At 36.4% G+C, this 19,811-nt stretch overlaps 1 protein-coding gene across 1 annotated transcript; it reads left to right on the top strand.

Moving 5' to 3' along the window:
* Window positions 1–1,278: 1,278 nt before the first annotated feature.
* si:ch211-286o17.1 (uncharacterized) lies at window positions 1,279–17,905 on the top strand. Its single transcript, XM_060868122.1, has 8 exons — window positions 1,279–1,412; window positions 9,247–9,363; window positions 9,654–9,751; window positions 10,478–10,558; window positions 11,872–11,989; window positions 12,116–12,168; window positions 13,478–13,627; window positions 16,427–17,905. The coding sequence occupies exons 1-8, from the start codon at window positions 1,331–1,333 to the stop codon at window positions 16,601–16,603; spliced, it is 876 nt and encodes a 291-aa protein (XP_060724105.1). The 5' UTR covers window positions 1,279–1,330; the 3' UTR covers window positions 16,604–17,905.
* The last annotated feature ends 1,906 nt before the right edge of the window (window positions 17,906–19,811 follow it).

Raw genomic sequence — 19,811 nt, 5'->3', positions numbered from 1 at the left:
CCCCTAATGTGGCATGCATCTGTGGAGATTAGTGATGCTGTTACCCATGCATCACTATGCATTGCATCTTCCTCATTGTTTATACAGTTAACCCCATAAAATACAAACAAGTCCTACACCATTCTTCCTTGTCTTAACATACAATCCTTATAATGTTTAACTGTAAAGCTACATGCCCCCTGCTGACCAAATGTAGATATAGCATTGAAAAATATACATATTTAAATGTAATCCATTAATTAAAGTATATTTTAAATACAATGCTTAAAGAGTCTTGAGCAAATGTGAAGAAACACTCGGTTAGGAAACACAAAACAGCTGTCTGAATTGAGGAACTTGCTTCCATATACACAAATTTAAGATTCCGACATCCAAAAACAATATTTTAGAAGATATTAGTTTTTGCCAAAAATAAATCATGTTGAATGTGGATCTGAATTTATGTAAAAGTAAAATTAATTTTTGTCTGTTCAGACTTGTCTACACCATTTATGTCAACACCAGACTCACTTTGTGATGTATATGCAAGTATACTCATTACCGTGCCTTCAGCCAGCATCTGTAATAAAGCTGCTTGCAGGTTTTTAAGCTTCTATAAAGTTTTACCTGAACTTGCATCCTCTTCTGTTTCGAGGCAAGATAGAGGTTGCAGTTCTACGTCAGTTTCTATGTCAAACTATACTAGATTATTGTTTCTTAAAATGGCTCCCAGTTCACAGAGAGATCACAAGTTCAACAGTGTTTAGCAAATTACATTTCAGTGCAGTAATTGCACTGTAATGGTGTACATTAAAGGTCATATTAGCTAAGTACAGTCTGAGTTCAGGGATACTGATTAAGTCCATGGAGTCCTAAAAAAATGTAGATCTGTTGTTATAGGATGTTGTTGTGCCAGATTTTTTAACAGGGCAAGATTGATCAATCCTTAAATAATAAAATGACAAACCTGTGCCATTGCTGTTACATTTCTGTTACTGTTTGACATCCACACAATAAACATAAATGCACTGCATTTATTTATGTAATTGTACAGATCACTCAGAGGTTTTATTTATTATACTTTCTTATTCCCCTGAAATAAATAAAAGAGAGAGAGAGAGAGAGAGAGAGAGAGAGAGAGAGAGAGAGAGAGAGAGAGAGAAACTTTTCGGTTGAAGCAGGGTTAAAGTAAGAGTTAAAGTGAAAAAGGGGGTGTGGAAAGGGCAGTTGGGGGGCTGGGGTATATAAAGCAACATGAGCACAAGCCTTGCTTTATTCTCTCTGTCTCTCAGAGACTAAGAGACTAAATCTGATACGTACTCTTTAATTCTCCACCAGGGACATTCTCAAGATGAAAGTGTTTAACTGGAAAAAGACAAACTGCCACACTTTTATGGCTCTGGCCTCAGTCGTGTATACCATTATGTTCTGTGGTGAGTATTTTTGATTGTTTCTTGATGTGTGTTGTGGCAGAGCTACCGTCCAGTTGTGTGACTCTGCTCGGAGAAAAGAGGGTAGTGCCCCACAGGAAGCGAGCTGCATTCAAGTTTTTTCTCCTCTTGTGCAAAACAGTTAGAAGTGAGCTTTCTTTTAGCAGAAGTTTACTGAGCACTTACAGATCAGAAATCTTTTACTGGTGTAGGCTTTAAAAAGTTTTAAAACGTCGTTGTAATTTGTTAGTTTCAGTTGTCCTGGATCTAAATGTATATCCTTTGTTTGGTCCAAATTAGATTTAAGTCATCATGTGTAGGACTAGAAATGACTAGCATAACTCAAAATGATATGCTAAATGTCAAAATACTCTTTGAATTTCTATGAAAAAAATGCATCAGATTTCTATGTGATGGTCGATGCAGTGTTCCACATGCTCTCTTTTAAAATGCACTGTATGTCTGGGGTCCTTGTAAGTAAATAGCTTTAGCCAAAGGGAACAGTAACATGAATATCACACAAAGCTCTTTTTGGTTGCCTCTTCAGAAAGCTTTGTCCCAAATATTCCAGAATATTTTGTTTATAAAGCAAATGTAGTCTTTTATTTTGTTTTGTTTTGTTTTTTTGTTCATACTCTTCAACTTCAAAGTTTCCTTGAACTGAATCAGTGTGAACACGCTTTACGCTTACAAATTAGTGAAAATTGCTGCTTTTTCCTCTTTAAAGGTAAGTTTCCTCCCTCTTACTGGGACACGTTAAGCTGTAACCTCGTACACAATTAACAAGATTCAGTCTCAGTGCAGAGTATCAAACTCTAGTAGCTTATGTTAACATGCCTTCATGTTACTCTAGCACTATTGTGGGTTAGCACATTCAGTGCTATAATACGCCGCAAGGGAGTTCATTTCTCCTGGTAATGGTGGTTTGGCAGCATGTGAAAGGTTTGATTTGCTCAGAAAGGCTTTCTTCTATATGTCTATTGCTATATCTCTAAAACATTACAGAGTCCATGTTAATTTCCTGAAATAGGGGGAGGTGAGTAGAGGTGTCAAAGGTTACAGTAGGCATGGAGGGAGAGAGACAGATAAGACCACCCCCACACACATGCACCCCTCCTTTAGCATTTCAGTTTTTCAGCCTCAAATTCCTTTACTCCTCAGGGAATTCTTACTATGGAGACAAACCACTGACTTTAGTATGTAAGAGTTATTAAAGAACTTACAAGAGTACAAACTATGAGTGATTGTGGGCAGTCTATCTTTTCCAAAGTATCCAGTACAGAAAGAATGGGATGTATAGAAAAACAAGCTAGAAATTTGGCATCATGGACTTCACTTTTTAACATGTAACATTACCCTTCCTACACATTCTCACACACTGGCCTCCTTGGACGACCACCAATCATCCACATTCATGTAGGAGGTTGTTAAGCTCTGATCTCAAGCGTGCAGTACTGACGTCAAAGATATATAAGTGTTTATATTCTCTTCCATCTCCCCTCGTTCTGGTTATGGTTATTGCTAACAGGTCCGCAGGTCAAGCATCTTGAAATAAAAAAGGCATGTATTTTGGGGGGTGGGGTGTCTGGGGGATGGTGGAGTCATTTCTGATAATTCATGTTAGCTCCACATTATATGCAGCTTGTCCCTGTATAGATGTAAGTTTGGTAATCACATCTTAACAGAGTAATATTCTAAAGTGGTGTGTCTCTCATTTGCATCAGCACTGATACAGGACTACTGTAGCTCTCATTAGACGGAGAAATGGATGGACACACTGTCTCAAGATCCTTTACTGGTGGCATGTAGATTTGATACAACTGGATTTATCATTTACAGCATTTGGCAGACACCCTTATCCAGAGAGGCTTACATTTTATCTCATTTTATGCAACTGAGCAATTAAGGGTTAAGGTGCCCAATGGTGGGAGCTTGATGGACCTAGGATTCTAAACACAAGGGTTATCAAGTGAGAGGGGTAAGAGGTGCTTTTCCTGCCCCTCTACTTGGTGATTAATATGATCTTTGATGCTTACAATCCATTCCTATAAGAGTCTACATTAAGAAAGAGTAACAGACATTAGTGTCAGAACACTTTTGAAGATGACAATATAGAACTAAATCAACAGCGGTTTTGCTATTCTTCAGATGTCTGTGACAATTCAGGCTTGTTGAGCCTTCCTGCTAATGCTAGAGTTATTCAAATTGCATTCAAATCCACACTTATGTACTCTCTGAACAGCATTGTGATAACATGTAAAAGAAAAACTTCATTGTCAGGTTTTATTTATTTATTCTTTCTCCATATTTATCATGCTGAAAGTACCTCTACCTTGTACATAGTGTGAGTTTAATTAGTAGCAGGCCAACATGGAGGCTAAACTAAGCAGTCTGGATGTGGTTTACAGGGTTTAGATTAAAAAATGGCTTAACAACACAGTTAAATCCATTATGTGTGAATAAACATGATGTAACAAGAATCCATTTTGCTTAAGCAATTATTATTACTGAAGAGGTGAGATTTGGAAAGCTGCCTGGTGGATGGAGAGTGATAAAAGCTATGTCCTGGCCTGGACAAACACCTTTCTTTCCTCCCTTTTCCATTTTCATCCATTTCCCCTGGCACAAAGCCAAATGGCTTCAATCCCATTCACTATAATGAGGCATTCAGGGACTGGGCTCTTGAAACGTTCCAAAACTGGGAATTCCGTTTGGGCTTTGTTAATGTTAAATAAAGTTTAGCAATGAGGATTTTAATTCTAGGTTAATCTGCTTATAGGCTGCGGTTGGGATCGTGGGGTTGGGATGTCTAAAGGGGTTCATGTGATGGTGGGAGTTTGGGGAGTGTTGATTTTCTGTACCACAGGCATAAACATATGTCTATGTGGTCATTGAGAAGGTTTTTCCCAGCATTGCTAGTGATTTCTATGTTATTTATTTAGACACCAACTAGACAAAGTATGATTGCCCTGAATAAGAACAGAACAAGGATATGTTTTCAGTGCAAAATTAAACAGGTCCCTGTGTCTCTCTGGTTAAATGTGCCATGTCTGCCTCTTTGTTCCTTTTCCACCCACATTTTATATTTCCATCTCCAGTTCTACAGTTCTGAAGTAGAGAGAAGGAGGGAAGGATTCAGAGGTAGTGAAACCTTCTAGGTTGCAAGAGAATAAAAGAGTCCTGACATCAGACAGAAAGAGGGGGCTGAATTATAACTGAGTAAGCCAGCAGTGCTCTAAACCTTAAGGTTGCAATCATGTAGGGTGTGTGTGCGTGTGCGTGTGTGTGTGTGTGTCTCTGTGTGTGTGTGTGTGTGTGAGAGAGAGAGAGAGAGAGAGAGAGAGAGAGAGAGAGAGAGAGAGAGAGAGAGAGAGAGAGAGAGAGAGAGAGATTGTTTTACTTAAGGATAAGCATGAGCTGAAACAATAATATCTAAATTCAAAGGCATTTCTAAGTAGATAGAAATTCACATGCACACAATCATGGGTGTTTTAGATCATTAGAGCACAGTGAAAAAAAATACCATAGAGCATTGTTGGCTGTGAATTCAACTGAAAGTAAATTATAGATGTTTATTCTAGCATTGATTAAATGTGCATATAACTATATAAGGGATTCCTGAACAGTTAAGACTTCTCCATTTATTTTTAAAGTGTTAGATAGATCCACACCACACCAGCAGTTGCACATACTGCACACACAAGTGTAAGTGTTTATGTATGGAGAACCTTATGGGAAAGAATTAACTGCACTGAGTAACACGAGTGGTATGTCGAGAGGACGGGTGTGTCTTTGTGTCCATACCCTGACATCAAGGGTGCTAGAGCCCTTGAGCATGAAAGTGAAACCTCTAAAGATTTTTGGCAACAGTTCAATCAATGCTTGGCACTAAAGGAGAAATGAGTCTATTCATCACTCACATCTCTCCTCAGACTGGATCTAGCATATAGCCACATATAGTAACCCAATGCATGTGCAATAAACTGCATGTTGGTGGTTAGAAAGTAGAGTAGCTCATTTGTAGGACTGTAAGACTGAATAACTGTGAGAAATGTAAGAACAAAATAGCTAATAGATAAGAAAATGCACACGCATTTTATTCACAATAGTTATACTTTTCTATCACTAATAAATACATATATATATTTGTGTGTGATTCTATTTTATCCTATTTATTCAGTTCTATCTATGGCATGAACAATAAAAATAAATGAATAAATAAACTGCTTGTCATACTGTGTATGGTTCTGTATGTGAAAAAATCTATCAAAATTTTAATCTGTGTCATGTACAGTAGTTGCTCAGTTGTTAATGTGTTGGAATACTGCTTGGAAGGCTGTGAGTTTGAATCCCAGGGCTGCTACCACTGGCCCCGGTACAAGGATTTTGACCTTCAGTTGTATGAAATGAGATAAAATTGAAGTTGCTCTGAAAAGGGTGTCTGCCGAATGCTGTAAATGTAAAACAATTCAGTATTCAGTGGTTGTCTCAGCTGGGGATTTAATTAATGTCACAGGGGGATCACTGCAGGGAGCACCCTGACTGTTGACACTTCTCCCTCTTGATCTGTCTATTTCTACCACTGACCATTCAGAAATATGTAGTCGCCCATGTAAATGAGAGTGAGAACAGGTAGGACGGTGTGTATTCAACACTATCGCTGATAGAATATTATTAACAATGACATAAAGAATATGGTAACACACATACAGTATAACCTGAAGAACATGCAACAAGAGCACAGCAAGAAGATACTATTCCTAGCAAAAAAAGTGGATGTGACCATTTTGATGTGTTTCTCTTTAGCCCTAACAAATTCACATTTTGTAGACTGGAAAAATATTCCATATGCCATAAAATTCCCCAAAATCCAAAAATAAATACAATCAAGTTAAGCGGAGGAAGTGTGCACAAAATATCCAAAGACCTGCCTAATGTGCATATGTGTCCAATTTAGCCAATTAATGAGAAGTGAAGGCTCAGGAAACAGGGAATTGGTCAAAAGCTCAGAGGTTTACCCTTTCTTTAGATATTGAAATTTCTTCCTGGGAAATTGGCAATTAAAGTATTCAAATTTCAGCAGCAGCATTATTGGCATGGAAAATTTATTTCCATCACAATTTTGCTCAGTATAACATCCTCTAGAACAATTGCCTTGTCACCTCTAGGAATAAATCTTTATTTTTACACAATTGGATGGAAGTAATAGACACATGTATATATCACATATGAAGACTTTATGCTTCTATACAGCTTTTCATATAATTTAAAAGTTGTGAAATCTCTTTGAAAGAACAAACTTCCCTTTTGGAGGGAACAAAAGGGGACTAACAGTAGATGGTCTTAAACTATTTATCTTCTCCTGCAATAATGAACATACAACTAATATTTAATATAAAAATCTCTCCTAGAGGACTTTTTTGTTTGTTTTTTGAAATGTACAAGTCTTTGACATTAATTGAAAAGAGGCCTGGCAAAATCCATAAGTTTCATATTTTGTACAAAAATAAATATTTTAAAACATATTCTTGAAGAAAGGGAGACTTGCCCCATCTCCTTTAGCATTGTGATCTGTCCTCAAGCTTTAGGTCTGTTCACGGTCGATTCTTACTTGACCTAAGGAAAGCTATGTGATATATATAGTATATATTATAAAGTTGTGGTCTTTTGGTCTGCTCACTGTTTGGGTGCCACAGTGGATCATCTAATCAGCATATCTGATTTTGGTGAATGTTTTTATGCTGAATGCCTTACCTGATGCAACCTTCCCATTTTATTCAGACTTGGGACCAGCACTGGAAGTTAACCCCTCAGCGTCTTAGTTATATAAGATATACAGTATATAACTTTATAACTTATATAACCCTAACGCTGAGGGGTTAACTCCCAGTTATATTGTATAATTATATATAAGTTACTAAATTAATAGAGTTCTCTAGATGTTATATGCTTTTACATATAGAAGCAAGATGGATGAATACATTGTGAAACTATATTCTGTATGGCGAGTGCAATATTCACAAACAAAAACCTGCAAGATATATACCAAATTTTAATGTATTTTTACTAGAATGGGATAGTATATTTAAATACATACATGTATATTTATACATATAGTATATACATATTTATACATACAGTATATACATATAAACAATGCCATTAATTCTTATTATTAACACAAATGAAACCATATTTAATCTTATGTAAAAGTATTTTTCTGAACAATAATATCCTTTTTCTACTGAGTCTTGAAATTGCAGCATTTTTTTTTTTTTTAATATGTTAAAGAATTTATTTTTCGGTGTTCAACTGTTTGCTTCAGTGTAATTTTCATTTCTCTAATACTTTATTTAAGAAAAGAAAAAAAATAATTTGTGGCAGATGTGTCCAGAACGTGGGTCACCATTGTTTTAACATTTTTGGTAGAGTTTGTTAAAGTATTCAGTTTTATTCACTTTTTTAAGTGGCATTACATTTGTCACGGCGCAGGACAAAGGCGAGTGAGGATCCAAATGCAGATTTTAAAGTTTAATTATTCAAAACACAAGAAAGCAGCTGAACAGACAGGCAGACAGAACAAGGCAACAAACAGGGCTAACAGGAAACAGGAACAGGCACACCAACATACAAAAACTACCAACACCAGGGAAGTGAACAAACAGAGTATAAATAACAGACAGGAACCAATCAGAGACAAAGACAACACACCTGAAGGAGAGAAGGAGTACAATTAATGTCCATGGAAACCAAAGAGTGGGCGGAGCAAACAATTAGCCACAGGGAAAGACAGCAGACAGAAACAGGACAGAAACACAGACAGACTCATTACAACATTACAAATTAGTATTACAAATAGTTAAATGGAGTTAGGCAGGTTAGAAAGGCAGAAGAAGCTGTACATTACAACTTCAAATCTTCAGTAATCTTTAGAAATGTTTTAAAGAGAAGTTATTAAAGCTTTTCTTTTAAAGTATTCTGCAAATATTTCACACTGGTCTATTAGACCATTTTTATCTAGTTTCCCTCACCCTGATAGAATGCATCTCCCCACAGCAGAGCCTGAGCATGTTAAATATTTCACACATCTCAGTGTCTCAGTGGAACCTTCACCTCATCAAATTGCAGAGGACAAAATCAAGCAAAACCTTTATGTTTGGATGCAATGTTAAAGAAAGAAATAGCATATAAATATAAGCACTTTTTAAAAAGTCTCTTCTGGGGCTGATAAGATATTTTCCAATTGATTTGTAACCTTGATGCAGAGAGATTTTTGATGCAGGGATCTAAGGGATCCCTTAGAACCTGAAATCATGCAAAATGTCTAAAAATTCGAACGAGTTCTTAGGATTTCAAATGAATTAATTTGTAAGAAAATGTATAACCACTAACCCCATCCATAACCCTAGCAAGGTCAGACCCTACATTCAAGGTTATAATTTATTAAGAGTTTTTTTTAATGGAGTAGGTAAAACATAGGTCTTAACACAACTTTATTTATAGCAGATAACATATAGGTACACAATAGGGGATGCAATATCTACTGGGAATATAGGATGAGGCTACTCAATTTCAAGCTGAAATACACTAAAGACTTTCTAGTCTAGAAACAAAATTGTACCAATATTGTTATCTCATATCATTTTGTAAAGCACTGTGTTGGAACTCTGACAGAATCAATTTTTAAAAAGTCCAGTTTAGCAGTGCTCTTTAAAAATATCTGATTAGAATGATGTCTGTATGATACAATAATGAGTCGATCTTATGTGATCCTATGAGTTGATCACAGATGCTGTTGTTTATTTATTTTATTTTTTTCTCTGTCTTTAAACTCCAGGTGTGACCTGCCATGAGAATGCTATTACACATGCTATCCTAAGCAACAGCACAGGCAATTTCATCGGTATGGCTAATGTGCGTGGAGATAACATTCGTCCAACAGCAGAAGCCCCAGGTGAATTAGTACATATTAAAACATGTTAAAAACTAAACACTTTTTTCTCTATACTCAATTCCTCACTACCAATAAACAGAATGATGTTATATGCAAACGGATTTCATGATTTGTAATGTAGGACTACAGTATAAGAGTCAATCTTGCTGAAGAAGGATCTGTCAGGCATTAACTGCTCGGTCATGTTATTACTTGAACTGCATCATTATAAATCTCAACTTTAAGAAAATAATAACATAAATAGATGAACAACTGAGCAGTTACAATAAGAGTATTTTTTTTCTTCTCAGAACAAGTCAAACCTCAACAAGTTGTCGATATTCCTGAGATAGCATCCACAGAGTCCAACACAGGGATAATCATTACTTCTGGCAGCCGCTCACATAGTGTAAGTAACTTTTTTATGCTAATATAATTTTCCTTACAGTGTTCACGCCGGTAATCAGCCAGCATTTAACATGATTAAATCTGATACCTATTAATAGATACATATTAAAATATTTGTATCCTTCTTAATTCTTGCATGTTTTTAATCCTAACAAACAAAAATGTGTTTATTGATAAGTCAAATATAATCAGTGATTCTGAGGCAAAGGTCAGGAAACATGTAATGCATCAATAACTTTGGAAGGCAACTGAAGAAAACAGGTAAACGACAACAAAAAGTACATACAGCAAAACTTTGCATAATGACACACAAGCAGGGGTTTAAATATACTCAGGTAATTATGACCCAGTGAAAACAAAGCTTGCATGGAGATAGGAATAAAAACAGGAAATAAAAAAATCAAAACAGATGTGCCTGGCACTGGGCAGGATGGGGACATGCTGGGGACAAATAAATGACTGAAATGTTTACACGTAATTATTTGCCAGAGAACAGAACCTGATTATTAACTTAACCAACTTATCTGGCCTGTGATGAAAACCCAAAGATGTGATGATTTGCTTTGTCATTTTTCATGTGTATAAATATATTTGTTGTTGTTTGTTAAAATTTACAGTTTCTACATAATTACAAAACAGTAAACTTAACTGTACATTCACAGTATACTCTTAACATGAGTATCTATTAAATATGTGGCTGAAAGGATCTTGGTTGGTTTGTTTACAGAACAAAGTGGAGTGTGTGGATGAAGCTGCGGTGAGAGACAAAGATGCAGTGAAGCTGAAGCTGAAGACCGTCTCCAGCTGTGTGAGTAACTTTCAGATAAATTAAGAACACATTGAAATTATATGTAGACAATATGGGAGCAAAAATGGAAAGATTAATAATGACGTCTCAGTTTGTCTCGTTTCTTGCACTAACATAAATAACATGTATAACAATGTGCTGTTGAAGCCTCTATTCTGATTGGACAGACTGTTATATTTTCTATAGCAACTATAATAGCATGGCTCAGAGTAGTTATGGATGCAAGACTAATCACTGGTTTATAATCATGTGCTTATACTAATAGGTATATTGTTATAGTTATCATAATGTGGTATAAGAGTAAAACAATTTGGAGCAGAAATTGAAGTGGTAGATTCTGAGTTTGAATATCAGGGCCACCAAGCTGTCACCACTGGGCCCTTAAACCTTATTTGCCCCGCTGTACCAATTGCTGTAAAATTAAATAAATGTGCTGTCAAAAATAACACTGGTGCAGTGCCACCTGCTGTTTTTTCACATCATGTGACGTGACATCATGTAAATATGGTTTTTCACGTGTAGTGACGACATTATGTAAAATATTACCAACAAATGACACTGCATCAGTAAAATAATTACATTTGCCATTTCTGCATTGAAATTAATTTTACTGTCCTTGCAAAAAAATTCCTACTGACAGCACCACAGCAGGGAATGGGGTAATTACGCAGAGGTCTAACTTTTACAGCTCTAGGCATAAACGTCTAGGATGACTGCATTATATAACATTATAATTATTTCATTGTCATCCAGATTCTGTAGATTTTGTGGCTTAAAAAAGACATTTGCCTGGTTTCTATTCTAGCCAGAAAAAAAAACAATAAATCCAGACAATAAATTAAAAAGTTTCTCAACTGAAAAGGCCAAAGTAATTTATTATTTTGCTAGTAAGGGGTTAGATAAATAATAACTGCATGTTATAGGGGGGTTGACAATTTGTGCTGAGTTTCTGATGTTCTCACATGCATTCATATGGGTTTCCTCTGGGTTCTCTGCTTTCCACCCACCTCCAAAAAAGCATGCAACTATTTGAATTGGCTTAGTTATATAATATTAAGAAGCTATTAAGAAATTGGATGCATGTGCATGGATGAATTGGGTGTATTTTTTTATCCTAACCTCTGTAAAGGAGCCATTTGTTATAAGGGACAAAGAATTTGGGGTTACAACAGGGCATGCTGTGAAAGGCATCCCACATGCACGGGTTTCATGTTACACTTAATTCCTAAAGTCCAGGAGTGGGGCGGTGTTTGTACTTCAAATGTTTTCCTGTACAGAAATATGAACAAAAGTGAGTCTCTCTTGTCATACAGGAGGAAAACAAGGCAAAGATTCAGAGCATTCTGGAACATCTGTGTATTGACCGCAAGCTTGAAATCTATCAGAAGGACCACTCTAATGAGATGATCCTATCTGGAGGATGTGTAGAAGGTTTGTGTTCTTGTCAAAAATGATCCAAAATGCAAAACACTGCACAGTTAATATAAGCAAACTGTTTTTAAACTTTCACAAGGTAAAGTAGATTGTGTTAACTGTTTTGTTTTTCTTATTATACAGGTGATGTCAAAGGAATGACCGACAAGTTTGATAATGATAATATCAGGGATAAGGTAAAGTGATCATGCAAATTCAACATTTTCAGTATAGAAATAGAGTCATGCACTGAAACTTCCACTTTTAGAATGGTTTTGTTTTCTTTGATTTTCTAGAGAACTCTTAAAAGTTCTGCATAAAACCCAATAGTAAAGGGTCTCCTGTGTAGGATCCCTTTACAAAGCCAGACTCATTAGCCATCCAAAGGATTTGGGGGAAGTGTTTACTAATAAAATTCTGAAAAATCAAGGAAGATGGTTTGGAACCACAATGTACCACTGACATGTATATCCCTGTGTACACAGCCATACAGAAAACTATTTTTTTAACTCAAATTTTAACTAATTCCTTGATTCATAATGGATCAGGACAACACACCACTCTGATCCAGCAAGCATCACACACTTTTTCTGTTTAATTTAAGCCATGTGGAAATACAGCTGCACATGATTATGAACTTAATACTAAAATCGAGTGTATTGTGAGACAAACATGTGAGCGAACCACAGAAAGAGCATTGACAACTCAGCTCTCTATTGTATGTTTTATGTACTGCAGTGTATACAGGCACAATCCCACCTTAATGTGTGTTCTGTAAGTAAGGGCTGGATTGTACTTTGACTGCAGATAATCAGCATTAAGAATTATACTCTGAATATTCAGTCAGCTGATCATGCATTAGTGATGATATGTCAAAATGATATGAGATGATAAAATCACTCATAACGGTTCACTCATTATTCTGATTGGTCAGAACTGGTAATAAAACATTTCCTATAACAGCACGGCTCAGGGTGGGACTGGACACATTTATATTTATGTGCTTATTCTAATACCTTCTTAGTTCTATAGTAACTACTTAAACAGAGACTTTTGTTCCAAACAATTGTTACAATCAGAAAACAATTCAGGATGTGTTGTTGTTTAAAAATATTCAACGGCAGGCTGGTATCACATTCACATAATGTCACATCATCATCATGTAAGGATTTTTATGTGCGATGACATGACACCATGTGAATATAATTCAAGCTAATGGCAATGCATCAGTGCATAAGTAGAACAGTCACAACTTCTACTTTGAAATGACAGAAACCACAGAGACATCACAAGTGTCCACTGTAGGTCTGACACAGTCATCAGGAGGCACTTCATTACCACATTCAATTTACTCAGATGAAAGACTGGGATCAGCTGGGATGCAGTCAGAGGCAGAGGGTCCATCACTCTACAACACTCTCTTGGCTAGGAAATAAACAATATGTGTTAAGTTTGTTTACTAGTCTAAGATTTCCCATTTCACTTCTGTTCTTGTCTTGTGTGTAGGTTGGTGTTGTAGAGGCAGAGCCTGTTTTGGTGAATCACTCTCAAACTGTCCTGATCTCAGTCCTTATTGCTGGCCTGCTGCTTGCTGCTCTGCTCATTGTTGCATACATCCTGAAAGTCCGCCGCACAGAGGCCAAAGGAGTGTGTCTGGTCAGTCTCTGAACACTCATACACATTGTCTCTCTCTCTCTCTCTCTCTATCTATCTATCTCTCTCTCTCTCACACACACACACACACACACACACATACTGAAGTTTATTTAACTGTTTACAAAATAGCATGGGATTTCCCAGTTTACACTCTTAAATGCTATAGAACTAACTCTTTTACATAATATTAACAGTTACTTTAACATAAATGGTTAAAGATTCCTCAATCTAAATGTTTGTTAGGAAAAAATCTCTAATGAAATGCAGCGAACCATTTCTAATATGGCCTAGATTCTATGAAAGCAGCTGTAAAGATCATCAAAGACCAAACTTTTTATTTTTATTTTGAGGGTGAAGCATTTGATTGACAACGTTTGCATAAACAGTCCATCATAACATCTGAGGAACCCTAACCCTAACCCAAGGAATTTCCTGACCCTGTCCTTTATTTATTTACATCCTCAAACCAACATTCTAACTTTGACAGCAATTCTAGAATGTTATGAGTCCAGTTTAGTGCAGAATCACACTGGCATTTATCATGGATTCTGTTATAACCCAGTTATAATTGTTCTACTTTAGCAAATGTATTTATTTCACTAAATCGTGCTGTCTAGAATTTTTTTCTTAAAATCACAAAACAAAAGAAATTAAAGAGTTTATTAAAGCACACTTGCCTTCAAGCTGGTCACATGCCAAAGCATTACACTGATTTAACATCAACATGTCTTTCGTGTAACTACTTTCAGTTTGTCATTCTCTCACAGCAATTGGTTGAGTCTTCTTGTTTAGATTGGCTGTTTCAGCTCTCAGAACACAGTAATAACTCTCGTGCCACACATTTGGTTCCTGTAAGCGCAGTAAAGATCTCTTTCATATAATTTTCAAAACTGACTTAGATTTATGATGGCCAAGGCTGATCTGCTGTTGAACAGCTTCCTCCCAACTTACCAAACAACTGTACAGTTAAACCTTTTTTTTTTGTTTATGGTACAAAGACACATCACTGGTTTTGAATCTGATTTCCAGCCTTTTACAGATGACACTGGAAATGTATTTTAACCAGGCCAGCTGACTCTATTTATGTCTTGTCAGCACTGAGAATGTCATCCATGTATCTTACACCTTGGATCCAGGAGAAATGTTATTTTAATTCACCGTGTACTGTATCTGTAAAGAACTGTGATAACAATACATTTCTTATTAACTTGATTCTTTTACATGAGTATAAGTCAGACGCTGGTGCAGTTAAGTGCACATTGAACCTGCGTTTTTGATGCGCTGACTTTATCTGATTAATTCATTTAAAGAAAACTTATGACTGAGACCACCTACTATTTCTGATCTGCTCTTGAATTGTTCACATAAATGCTCACTTAATCACACCGTATGTGGACACCTACAGCTATAATAATACAAAATCATTTTTTGACACAAATTATAATCCAACAGACTGCAGTGTTTAAAAGATCAGTTTATATGTTGGACTATTTACTCAACTTAAGTGTAGTCAAATGTCAAACCATTCCTTCTTGCTTTTGAGAAGTTATTGGTTTTTCACATAACCGCAAACAACACATTTTTGTCATTGCTTGAACATTTTACAAGTTGAGGTCAGGCTTAAAATGCGATTCAAAACAACTGCTGAGCAGACAATGAAATATAGAACACTATAAAAATAAATAAGCTATAAAGAAAAAAGCACACAGTAAATCAGTAAGGAATAAATCACAATAGATGATGGTTCCTAATCAGAAGGTCGGGGTTCAAGCCCACAAGCTGCTGAGACATCTACGTTGGGTCCTTGAGCAAGGCCCTTAACCTCACCTGCTCCAGGGGTGCCGCACAATGGCTGACCCTGCGCTCTGACCTAGGTATTTCGCTGTATATTTTGCAGGCTATTATAAGCCTGGAATATGCGAAAACCCTAGGGCAGTGGTGGCTCAACTGGTTAAGGTTCTGGGTTGTTGATCAGAGGATCAGGGTTCAAGGCCCAGCACAGCCAAGCTGCCACTGCTGGGCCCTTGAGCAAGGCCCTCAACCCTCCCTGCTCCAGGGGCGCTGTATCATAGCTGCCCCTGCACTCTGACCCCAACCTCCTCAGTTGGGGTATGTGAAGAAAAGAATTCCACTGTGCTGTAATGTATATGTGGCGATAATAAAGGCGATAATCTATGCCCATTCTCTGGTTAAAAATGATCATCAACAGGGTAGTGAGGTCCAACCCTGAAAATTTTTCTTTGACATTAAATATTTTACTTTTCTTATGCCACAGCAATTTGACAGCCATAACACATTTTTGTTATTTATGATACAAAATATATTTCTACGGTTTTATAGTTACATCTGATCACAGTGGTGTCAAATCTTATCCAGAAAGGGCTGATTTTCAATCCCATTCATCAGCTGATCTTGGCTTTCACTAGACCCGGGTGTTGCACTGATCTAATGTTATGGAACATCTGTGAAACAAGTTGGTTCCTGTTAGCACTTACATTATCACATCCATAAACAGTAATTCCTCGCCAGTCCTTTTTTTTCCCTCTTTCTTATAGTTAATAAGAGCTTATCCTCCACTATACGCTATAAACATGATAACTTATTAGAACAAGCAGCTTTCAGAATTAAAAAGTGCATGGGGTATAAATGTATATTTAAAAATATTACACACTGTGGAGTTATTAAAATAGGTCTTATGCAGTATCATGGGCAAGAAAAATACAGGAATTAAATGTCAGTAGTGAAAGTAGTTAGAGGATTTAATAACCTATACTTGCCTATATTTTCCTGTTCATTTAGGCTGAAGAATTGTTCCAGGTGGATGAACAAAACCAGGGCAATACTCTATTGTCTGTAGCACCACTGCCCCCTCAAGAGCCAGTAGAAAAGCCCACCAGCAATGGCGAGCCATTGGATTCACCTCCCACTAATGGCCACTCAGCTTCTCAAACACCAGTTGCTGATTCTGAGATGTAAACACTGACTTCAGCAGATGTGAAGGATGGAAGATTAAAACCCACCTCAATTTACACAATCCTAACCCCATATTATAGAGGATCTCAGTGAATGTATCAGGATCAAAGACCGAGCAAAGAAGATATGACAGTGATCATTGCAAGGCTAAAATATACGGTGAATGAAGTTAACAATGATAATGATGCCTCAAATTGTACTGTGAAGACACTGAACACTGGTTAATGCATCCATTTCTTGAGCCAAAGAACAGCTCAGCATCCAATGCTGCCAATGCTAGTACAGCAAAAATGCTTTAAAAATGAAAAACCTTTCCCCCCTTTTTTTTTTATTACTAGACTTGATGTTTCTTATTACCTCTCTTGTGCAGCCAGTCCTATACTGAATGGTAATGCAGTCTTACATGCTTTTATTATTGATGAAGGATTTCTAAATGTTTAAGCAGGATGAAACATTTAAAAAGTGCTGTCTTGTAAGCTTTACATGACGATGAATTAATCAAACATTTTACATTGAATGTGTTTTATTAGTTCTAAAAAAAGGGAGAAATAATCTTTTAAAGCATGAAATGATACAGTGTGGTTGCTGAAAGTAAACTCTTAGGAAAAAACAAAGGTTTTTTTAAGGGTTCTTTAAGAGATCATCAAATAAACACAGGTTATTTGCCTTTCTTGAAGGTTCCTAAGAGGAACCCTTCCTGAAACAGAAACACTTGGTACAGTATGTGGTTCTACATGAAACCACCAGTGAAGTGAATTTTGAATATGTAATAGATTTCACATTGGGCCATATTAAGACTTTTTTGACCAAACAATACTACTCTTTAAAACAGCACAGCACAGAGTCAGAGAGGCTTTGGTTTACTGTCTTCTTCTTTTAAGTTAGCAAGCTTTATTTGCATGTATTGTACTGCAAAATAAAAGGATGCAATTTCAGGAAGACATTCAGGAGCTAAGTGATGGTGGCAGTCCCTGAAATGAAGACTAATTCTTCAGCAGCTCTTTGCCAGCTGGCATGAGTGAGATATAGTGAGGAATTGGATTGGCCAATTCACTCATTTGTACATATTATAGTTCCTTTTCCTAGCCATCTGTTAGCATTAGGGGATTTCCTATAGTCATAGCTTAAAGTAATTTCATTATACATTAATAATGTACAAATGTTTAGTTGTTTTTTTTTTCAGAATTTTGTTTTCAGAGCAAGTTAATGCTTTACTTTAAACCAAAGGCTATTGTAACTGTATATTGTGTCATTGCTATGGTTGCTGCATTATGCATTAAACCTTAGCTATATGTCATGGAACAAGTGATTTTACAAGTATGACCTCTTTCGTGTGCGCGTGTGTGCGTACATGCATGCATGTGTGTGTGCGTGTGTGTGTGTGTGTGTGTGTGTGTGTGTGTGTGTGTGTGTGTGTGCATGTGTGGGTGTAAGTGTGTGTGAATGTGTGTGCATGTGTGCGTGTTTGTTTGTGTGTGTGTGTACAGTATGTGTGTGTGTTTGTGTGTGTGCGTGTGTGTGTTTGTGTGTGTGTGCGTGTGTGTGTGCGTGTGTGTGTGTGCGTGCGTTCGTGCGTGTGTGTGTGCGTGTGAGTGTGTGTGTGTGAGTGTGTGTATGCAATACCAGCAACAAGCTCATGATAAGACAGGTCAAGACTAAACATTATTTCAGTTGGTATTTTGGCCACCAGACTGACGAAGATCCACAGCTGTGCTGTAAAGGACTCAGGAGATTAGGACCAAGGCAGCTGTTCTCACTGAAACCCATTACAGAACAGCTCATCTTTATGTGTCCTAGTGCAAGCCATAAATAATGAATTTTCTGTTTGTGCAGCACCAATGGTGTCACTGACATTATTTACATGATACTAGAAGAAACACAATCATGAGATGTTGCACTGTGCTTTAGATCATTAAGGTGTATTAGAATTTTATCTGCCTTCTAAAAGTGAATCAAGTTTCTGTTGTCATCATGAAGAGACAACGGCTCTTAGTGTGTGGGCGTGTGATTCATTTGTTTCTTCATAGTTTGTTTTAAGAATGTTTTAATTATTCACTTCATTGCATACACATTGTTCTCTTTAAGGAATAAAACAGCACCTGTCCATGCAGTTTGTACTGTTCACAGTTATGCAGGGTTTCTTTTATGTAACACATTTATTCAATAATTTAATTACAACACACAGTTGTTTTGTTTTTGGTTCATTGTCTTTGGTCAGTATGACATATCGTTTAGACATCATTCAAGCCAGATGTGCATCAAGACAGATTTTGCATCCCACAGGATTAGTTGTTTTTTTTTTTAATATAGAATGATAAGAGAATATTTCATTTAAAAGTAATAAACTAATAACTTTCCTTTTCTTTAAACTACTGATTAATAGTATCTCCAGTTATGACTTAAAATGTCATATAGTGACATCTGCCAAAGCAACATACAAAACAACATTTGCAGAAATATAAATAGAGTTTTTTAAGACCAAACAATAATAACCACAAGGTCATATTCATTATTTTTCAAGTATGTCAGTGGCCTTACCCCAAATCAACAGTTTCCATTCAAGTTTGATTTTCTTGGTAATTTTGCTGGTAATCTGTTTAATCTGAGGTTGTATATGAGAAAATAAGAACTTGTTAAAAGTTAGATATTTTTCTTCCTTGTGTCTAAAAAGGCCAATGGGAACTACAGCAGATGGAACAAAAATTGTGAGTGGGGAAATGTGAAAAAGCACAAACAATGCATGTGCTACAGTCTAAAGGGTATTGTCTAGAAAATTCTGCATTCATCATTTAATACCAAATCAGCACAGAACTAAAAAAACTCAATTCATCTGTCACTTTCCCTGTCGCACAAATCATGTTTGTGTTGAATACTCACATTGAAACGAATGGTCACCATCAGTTTATACTATACTTATACTCAGGGTGATCATCATCATTCTGATTATGAGTGATTTTAATTATGATGCCATATTTAAAGAGTTAAAACATAATTGCAATCCGAATAACACAGATTATTGTAGAATCACTTCTTTTTCTTCGTTTTCTTGTATAGCCTCCTAAGTTGCCAAATCAAGTCAAAGTTGTTTTGTTAAAACCATGTTACAAAACATATCTGACCAGTTTGGTGTCCGTACATAAAATGACTGTAAACATGCGCTCACTTCCTGTTTGATAGCTTGTCAAATTTGTTTACAGGTTATTATCAACAT

Source organism: Tachysurus vachellii, chromosome 4 (genome assembly GCF_030014155.1).
Source record: "Tachysurus vachellii isolate PV-2020 chromosome 4, HZAU_Pvac_v1, whole genome shotgun sequence".
Taxonomy (NCBI): Eukaryota; Metazoa; Chordata; class Actinopteri; order Siluriformes; family Bagridae; genus Tachysurus; species Tachysurus vachellii.
Note: the sequence above shows the minus strand (reverse complement) of the source record. Positions and strands in the feature narration are given on the sequence as shown.